Source organism: Pseudophryne corroboree, chromosome 6, assembly GCF_028390025.1.
Source record: "Pseudophryne corroboree isolate aPseCor3 chromosome 6, aPseCor3.hap2, whole genome shotgun sequence".
In the NCBI taxonomy this organism is placed as follows: Eukaryota; Metazoa; Chordata; class Amphibia; order Anura; family Myobatrachidae; genus Pseudophryne; species Pseudophryne corroboree.
In genome coordinates, this window is record NC_086449.1 from 406,622,884 (window position 1) to 406,631,876 (window position 8,993).

An 8,993-nucleotide genomic window follows, 5' to 3' on the forward strand; every position below is an offset into this window, starting at 1 on the left:
TTTCCATGTGGATAGAGAGGAATTAAGGACTCGTCCTCAATTTTTGCCTAAGGTGGTTTCATCGTTTCATATGAACCAACCTCTTGTGGTTCCTGTGGCTACGAAGGACTTGGAGGATTCCAAGTCCCTTGATGTAGTCAGGGCCTTAAAATTATATGTAACCAGAACGGCTCGAGTTAGGAAAACAGAGGCACTGTTTGTCCTGTATGCAGCCAACAAGGTTGGCGCTCCTGCTTCTAAGCAGACTATTGCTCGCTGGATCTGTAATACGATTCAGCAGGCTCATTCTACGGCTGTATTGCCGTTACCAAATTCGGTAAAGGCCCATTCCACTAGGAAGATGGGCTCTTCTTGGGCGGCTGCCCGAGGCGTCTCGGCATTACAGCTTTGCCGAGCGGCGACTTGGTCGGGTTCAAACACTTTTGCTAAATTCTACAAGTTTGATACCTTGGCTGAGGAGGACCTCATGTTTGCTCAATCTGTGCTGCAGAGGCATCCGCACTCTCCCGCCCGGTCTGGAGCTTTGGTATAATCCCCATGGTCCTTACGGAGTCCCCAGCATCCTCTAGGACGTAAGAGAAAATAAGATTGTAAACCTACCGGTAAATCTTTTTCTCCTAGTCCGTAGAGGATGCTGGGCGCCCGTCCCAGTGCGGACTAAATTCTGCAAGACTTGTATATAGTTTTTGCTTACATAAGGGTTATGTTACAGTTTTGATCAGTCTCGGACTGATGCCGTTTTGTTTCATACTGTTAACTGGTTCGTATATTCCATGTTATACGGTGTGGATGGTGTGGGCTGGTATGAATCTTGCCCTTGGATTTCCAAAATCCTTTCCTCGTACTGTCCGTCTCCTCTGGGCACAGTTTCTCTAACTGAAGTCTGGAGGAGGGGCATAGAGGGAGGAGCCAGTGCACACCCATTCTAAAGTTCTTTATAGTGCCCATGTCTCCTGTGGAGCCAGTCTATACCCCATGGTCCTTACGGAGTCCCCAGCATCCTCTACGGACTAGGAGAAAAATATTTACCGGTAGGTTTAAAATCTTATTTTACGCCATATTCAGGATTCCTGGTAGATTCCATGAAGGACCTGTGCTCCATGGCTGCGGGGATCTCCTCCATGTCCGTCTCGGCTCGCAGAGGTCTCTGGCTGCGTCAATGGTCTGCGGATGCGGAATCCAGAAAAAGTGTGGAGGGCCTTCCTTATACAGGTCAAGCTCTCTTTGGGGAAGCGCTAGATGCGTGGATTGCCACGGCTACAGCGGGTAAGTCACCTTTTCTCCCCTCAGCTGCACCGGCTACGAAGAAGCCTTTTACACCAGCCACGTCACAGTCCTTTCGGCCAGCGAGGCCTAGAAAGAACAAACATTCGAACACCTTCTTCAGAGGTGGTCGTGCTAAGGGAAAGAAGCCTGCTCCCGCTGGCTCCCAGAGCCAGAAGCCCGCTTCTGATACCCCTAAGTCCTCCGCATGACGGTGGACAGCTGGGTCTGGAGGAAGGTCAGGTGGGGGCAAGACTCCGGCATTTCAGCTACGTCTGGGTGTCGTCAGGCCTGAGCCTCTAGGTATTGGATATAGTGTCCAGAGGGTACAGGCTGGAGTTTCAAGATCTCCCGCCTCACCGCTTCTTCAAGTCAGGCTTACCAGCTGTGCTGGCAGACAGAACAATTCTTCTGGATGCTATCCAAAAGTTGGTGGTGTCCAGGGTCATTGTTCCAGTTCCTCCTCACCAGTGGAACAAAGGTTACTATTCGAACCTTTTCGTGGTACCGAAGCTGGATGGTTCGGTACGGCCAATTCTGAACTTAAAATCTTTGAACCCCTACCTCAGGGAGTTCAAATTCAAAATGGAGTCTCTGAGAGCTGTCATCTCAAGTCTGACGGAGGGAGAGTTCCTGGTGTCCTTGGACATCAAGGATGCGTACCTCCACGTTCCCATCTGGTCTCCACATCAGGCATATCTCAGGTTTGCACTGTTGGATGATCACTATCAGTTTCAGGCGCTGCCGTTTGGTCTCTCCACAGCATCGGGGGTCTTCACCAAGGTGATGGCGGAGATGATGGTTCTCCTGCGCAAGCAGGCGGTGAACATAATTCCGTATCTAGATGATCTCCTGATCAAGGCGTCGTCCAGGGAGAAGTTGTTGCTATCCATTGCTCTCACGACACATCTTCTCAAGGAGCACAGTTGGATCCTGAAACTTCCGAAGTCTCATCTGGAGCCGACAAGGAGGCTGTCTTTCCTGGGAATGATCCTAGACACGGAAGTGCAGAGGGTGTTTCTGCCGGTGGAGAAAGCATTGGTAATCCAATCAATGGTCCGGGATGTCTTAAAACCTACCCGGCTCTCGGTTCATCAATGCATCCGCCTTCTGGGAAAGATGGTTGCCTCCTACGAGGCTCTGCAGTATAGAAGGTTTCATGCTCGACCCTTTCAGCTGGATCTCTTGGACCAGTGGTCGGGGTCTCACCTGCACATGCACCAGAGGATCCGTCTGTCACCGAAGGCCAGGATTTCGCTCCTCTGGAGGCTACAACTTTCACACCTTCTGGAAGGCCGAAGGTTCAGAGTTCAGGACTGGATCCTTCTAATCACAGATGCAAGTCTAAGAGGTTGGGGAGCTGTCGCTCAAAGGGAAACCTTCCAAGGAAGGTGGTCGAATCAAGAATCCCATCTCCCAGTAAACATCCTGGAGCTAAGGGCCGTGTACAATGCCCTTCTGCAAGCAGCACACCTTCTACAGGATCAGGCTGTTCAGGTGCAGTCGGACAACGTGACCACTGTGGCCTACATAAACCGACAAGGCGGAACGAAGAGCAGGGCTGCAATGTCAGGTGTCAAGAATCCTCCTCTGGGCAGAGAGGCACGCTGTAGCGATGTCAGCAATCGTCATTCCGGGAGTGGACAACTGGGAAGCAGACTTCCTCAGCAGACACGATCTCTATCCGGGAGAGTGGGGCCTCCACCCAGAGGTGTTCGAGGAGGTAACCGGTTGGTGGGGGGGGATCCTCACATAGACATGATGGCCTCCTGCCTCAACAAGAAGCTGGGGAGGTACTGTTCCAGGTCGAAAGACCCTCAGGCAGTGGCGGTGGACGCACTGGTAACACCGTGGGTGTTCACGTCAGTGTATGTGTTCCCTCCACTTCCTCTGATACCAAAGGGGTCTTCAGCTGGTAAGAAGAACAAAGGTTCTGGCAATCCTCATTGCTCCAGACTGGCCAAGGAGGGCTTGGTATGCGGATCTGATGGATCTTGTGCTGGAAGAGCCAAAGCCTTTACCTCTTCGGGAGGATCTGCTGCTGCAGGGGCCGTTCGCCTATCAAGACTTACCACGGCTACGTTTGACGGCATGGCGGTTGAACGCCAGATCTTAGCTCGGAAAGGTATCACGAGTGAGGTTATTCCTACCCTAATTCAGGCTAGGAAGGGGGTAACGTCTAAACATTACCACCGGATTTTTTTAAATTCAATAACTTTTTATTTGAGTTTTTGATTTTTGCATTAACAACTTAGACAAAAAACAAACCTAAGACTACAAACATACACAAAGTACACATAAACAGCTGTACATTCATAAGGCACATGGTACATCAAGCGGATAACATGTCGCATAAATCACATAGTCACAAAGCGTCGGCGTCTGGAGTAACACAACCCAAACACATCACTTCCAGTACAAACATAAGCATAGCAGAGTAAGAGCAGTATATCGAAATACAGCATAGCAAGGCCGGCCGCGAGGGCATCCACCTCCAAAACATCCCAGAATAAAATAGGAAAGCAATACAAGTCTAAACTTTATCTATCCTTAAAATATCTAGACTCCATCCACCTACCTCATATTGTAAACAGTTTCCTCTCCACCTTCCTAGCCAGGAACACAAATTTTTCATGTGCAATAGTTTCGTTGACCAGAGATATCCAAGCCTTAGGTGCCGGGGCCTCACCAGCCAGCCACAGCCGGACTATGCAGACCCTAGCCAGGGCACATAAATTGATGACATATCGCCTGCTGGGCGGATCTAAAGCTTCCTCGTCCACAATCAGTAATGTACACAGCACAGGCGTACATATGGAAGAGGGAATACCTGTATCAATTATGGTACGTATAACAGCCTTCCAGAACAAAGATATGCTAGGGCACAACCAAAGCAGATGCCAGAAGTCTGCACCCATGGCTCCACACTTAGGGCACCATGAGCTATGAGACCCCCCCCAATATGTACTAACCTCACCGGGGTCATATACACCCTATGCAGAATATATAATTGTATTTGCTGGTATCTAACAGAGGAAGTGGAGATCCGATGGGATCCCATAGCAGTGTTCCATGCATCATCTGATAACACACCCACATCCGACTCCCACCTACCCCGGAGAGAAGTTAGAGGGTCAGTATGGTGCATTTGGAGAATGCGACCATATATCTTAGAAACTAGGTGTCCCGAGTCCAGTGTCCGCAGCATTAATTTGACCGGGGAATCAACGAGGACCGGAGGGCCATTCGGAAACTGGCCAGCCAGAGCATGTCTCAGCTGAAGGAATCGAAAGAAGAACCCAGAGGGGACATTGTGCACCTGTTGAAGTTGTTGGAATGAGTTAAGGGTCCCATCACTATATAAATGGCCTAAAGAATACACTCCCCAGTTTCCCTAGACCTCTCGGACTTGAAGTTGACACAGTTCCGGCAGCCCATAAGCATTATCCAGTGGGGTATCAGGATCAACGCCGTGGCTGCGCATCACAGAGTGCACCAATTTCCATATTAGGATGGATTGTTTAATCAGTGGCAGTGTGGACATTTTGACGCTACCGCAAAGGAGTAGCTGTAATGGGGAGCCACCAGGATAGTCATGGTGCATCATCAGCGAGTGCAAAGCCAGGGCATCGAGGTCGTTAACCCACTCCCAGACATGTGTCGGTTGCGCTGCATAATAGTAAAAACGGAAGTTGGGGAGAGCCAAACCCCCCAATTCCCGTGACCTGGTCAGGGTATCCAGTCTCAAACGTGCCCGCTTACAAGCCCACACCAGGGAGGAAAGCAACCCATTCATTTGTTTAAAAATCTTCTGCTGAATGTAAACGGGAGAGTGCTGCAAAACATATAGAAGTTTGGGCTGGAAATTACCACCATATTAAGAAGAAATATGTTTCTTGGTGTGAATCCAGGAAATTCCCTGTGGTGGAGTTTCACCTTGGACGTTTTCTACTTTTCCTGCAAGCAGGAGTGGATATGGGCCTGAGATTGGGCTCCATCAAGGGCCAAATCTCTGCTTTGTCCATCTTCTTTCAAAAACAATTGGCTGTCCTCCCTGAAGTTCAGACCTGTTTGAAAGGGGTTCTGCATATCCAACCTCCCTTTGTGGTGCCAACGGCACCCTGGAATCTGGATGTGGTGTTGCAGTTCCTACAATCTGCTTGGTTTGAGCCTCTACTGGAGGCTGACATCAAGTTTCTCACGTGGAAGGCGGTCACTTTGTTGGCCTTGGCTTCTGCCCAACGCGTGTCAGAATTGGGGGCTTTATCGTGTAAAAGTCCTTATCTGATCTTCCATGAAGACAGGGCGGAACTTAGGACTCGTCCACAGTTCCTGCCTAATGTTGTATCTGCTTTCCATATCAACCAACCTATTGTGCCAGTGGCTACTGACTCCTCAATTGCTTCAAAGGCCTTGGATGTTGTGAGGGCTTTGAAGATCTATGTAAAGAGGACAGCTCATCATAGAAAAACTGACTCTCTTTGTCCTCTATGATCCCAAGATAATTGGGTGTCCTGCTTCTAAGCAGTCGATTTCACGCTGGATCAGGTTCACTATCCAGCATGCATATTCTACGGCAGGATTGCCGTGTCCGAAATCAGTTACGGCCCACTCTACTCGTAAAGTGGGCTCTTCCTGGGCGGCTGCCCGGGGTGTCTCGGCGGTTCAACTTTGCCGAGCTGCTACTTGGTCTGGATCGAACACGTTTGCCAAGTTTTACAAGTTTGATACTTTGGCCTCTGATGACCTCAAGTTTGGTTAAGCAGTCTTGCAGGAGCCTCCGCACTCTCCCTCCTGTACTGGGAGCTTTGGTACATCCCCATGGTACTAATATGGACCCCAGCATCCTCTAGGACGTAAGAGAAAATAGGATTTTAATTACCTACCGGTAAATCCTTTTCTCGTAGTCCGTAGAGGATGCTGGGCACTCGCCCAGCGCTGCGTTTTCCTGCATTGGTTTTACAGTTCAGTACTGCCTGGTTCCTAGGTAAGTTCTGCGTTATTACTGTTTCAGTACTGTTTCAGCTGTTGCTGAGTTTTTCCGGCATGTTAGACGGATTCTATGAATCTCGCCACTATCTGTGTAATTCCTTCTCTCAAAGTATGTTGTATCCTCGTGCACAGTTTCTAGACCAAGTCTGGTAGGAGGGGCATAGAGGGAGGAGCCAGCCCACACTATTAAACTCTTAAAGTGCCAATGGCTCCTGGTGGACCCGTCTATACCCCATGGTACTAATATAGACCCCAGCATCCTCTACGGACAACGAGAAAAGGATTTACCTGTAGGTAATTAAAATCCTATTTTTTTGCATGCAGGCTGCTTTTGCATGTAGCCGACAAATACTGGCTAGCTTTGTTTTTACACCTCAATTTTTAAATGTCAGTTTGGATAATCCACTCTCACATTTAAATCTCTCTGCACATGTTACATCTGCCCCACCTGCATGCAACATGGTTTTACCCAGGTGCACAGTTACATGTTCTTTTTAGCTTTGCTCCCCAGTGTTTTTTTACACCAAAATATAATCACGTGTGGTCTACTTTTGTAAAAGTATTTTGTTTTCAAATGACTCCATTTATGTTTCTTTTCCTTTTAGGGATTGAAGAGATTAATGACTATTTGCCAGAAGCACTTTTCAACCGATCCTTCAAAGTGTGTGGAATATAATGCTTTGTGAAGAGCATTTAGTAAATGCCTGTTTTTTTGTCTCATAATACATGTACATCTAAATAATTGTCAGCTGTGGATTACCCCCACACAAACACCTGAACTCCTCTGATTGGTTGCATTTCTGTTTTATAGATATGCCTAATAACATTTACCCCAAAACACATTTGTGACACTGCTATGCTGTTGGCTGCAAGTATTATTTTAACAGGGTTTTTTTTTCTTTGTTTATTTTGGTGTTTTTTTTCTTCAGTAAAACAGTTATTTTACCTCCGCGTGAAATAAATTCCTTTCAAAACTTCCTTCCTTAAGTACTGTTGTCCCTATTTTTTTTATGGTGTTGTACCATAGTGGACTCTATGATCTCTTTCAGGTCATCCATGCATAACTTAATATTTATTTTTTAAATCTATTTACCATATGAAATAAGCCATTTACTTTATGATAACCCAACACTGTAAAATACTTACAAATATAAATAAAATGGTCATTCAGAATGCATAGTAAATGCCTTATACACAACTGTGGTTTCAGAGAAGCTAAACATTCTGGAAGTATCCACATTTCCACTGGTATTAGAGAATTTTCACACATTTTACAGGCAGATGACGGCCATATTGCAGGGACATTGAAACAGCGCAGACCTGTGTTTTATAAATGAATCATTAGCATTGTAATGTCTCTGCATTAGACTAGCTCAAAATATGTCTTTGCTGCACATGTATTAGAATAAAATCAATTGTATATGAAGCATAGTAGAACTATGGCCATACCAATTCACAGGAGGACTTCAAGTAGTGTTTGGGAGGGGAAAGACCTGTTTCTCACGGCATCTGTGTAATTGTTTGCAGCTGTGGAGTGTGAGAGGAGAGCCTGTGCTTCTCCCTAGAGAGCAGAGCTAGAATCTGTTGTGGCAACTGGATTTCATCACAGACTGTACACTCCAGTGTAGCCACATAATAACCACTAGCTGGACCTAGCGGACCTTTTAGCTTTGCTATTATATTTGTTACATAATGCATCTCAAAATCTAGGGATGGCCCAGCTATAATAAATTCTTGCAAGACTTTTATGTTTGTGATCTAGCGTTAAATTTTATTGTGCACACCTGGCCTTTCTAGGTATATAGGATTTCTCCATCAGTGGCAGTATCATTAAATTGGTTAGGCTGGTACCAATGTATGGTGCGGGAAGAGAGAGAATGCTAGTCAAAATAATTGCCTGACTTTACTTTTACAGTGGGCACCAGATGTCACGGTATGAGTGTGTCAGCAACAGCTATCTTCTAGTGATTTCATACTCCTGTTAAGAAGACAAATCATTTTATCAGTCGTTGGTAAATCTTTTCTTACTGAAGAACACTGTTTACTCTATGTATAGATGCTAACCGTTTGGAGAAGGCATTTACTAAGTGAACTAATGCTCTCTCTTCCCTATATACACCCCTCCTACTTCCTGCATTACCTCTGTATTATATTAAGTGCCTTGGGTGTTGCTCATTTCTCTAACATCCATAAGGGATATTGGGGACACATTAGTACAGTGATGGCTAACCTTGACACTCCAGCTGTTGTTGAACTACACATCCCAGCATGCCCTGCATCAGTTTTAGCATGGCCAAATAACAAAACTGTAGCAGGGCGTGCTGGGATATGTAGTTCAACAACAGCTGGAGTATCAAGGTTAGCCATCACTGCATTAGTACAATGGGTATAGATCGGGTCCAAATGAGCCCGTTCACTTTACATTTCTTCCACTGGGTGTGCTGGCTACTCCACTCTATGTCCCCTTCAACAAGCAGTTTAGAAAAAAGTGCCCTCGGGAGAGGATGCACGCCCTGCTTGCTCCAGAGTTTTTCTTCTATTTATTTAAAACTTTTGTTTATTTCGGTATGCTGTTTGGGCAACAGCATACCTGCACCGTGGGAGTTAGGGGAGGGGAAGTCACCGGCCTCCTGAGGTGCAGAGCCGCTTTGCCGCTGCAGGACCTCTGTCCTGAGGGGTTGTTTGTTCAGCGGGGCACTGCGCCTTAGCTGTCGCAACCGCAGCACGCCGCACACCTC

At 46.9% G+C, this 8,993-nt stretch overlaps 1 protein-coding gene across 2 annotated transcripts in view; it reads left to right on the plus strand.

Moving 5' to 3' along the window:
* The window catches only part of PRPF18 (pre-mRNA processing factor 18), a 165,939-nt gene extending 158,697 nt beyond the window's left edge, over nucleotides 1-7,242 (plus strand). For both annotated transcript variants that reach the window (XM_063926901.1, XM_063926902.1), the window contains one exon: nucleotides 6,861-7,242. In XM_063926901.1, the coding sequence (XP_063782971.1) occupies nucleotides 6,861-6,941 (81 nt within the window). In that variant the 3' untranslated portion in view covers nucleotides 6,942-7,242. The remainder of the gene's footprint in view (nucleotides 1-6,860) is intronic.
* Nucleotides 7,243-8,993: the final 1,751 nt, after the last annotated feature.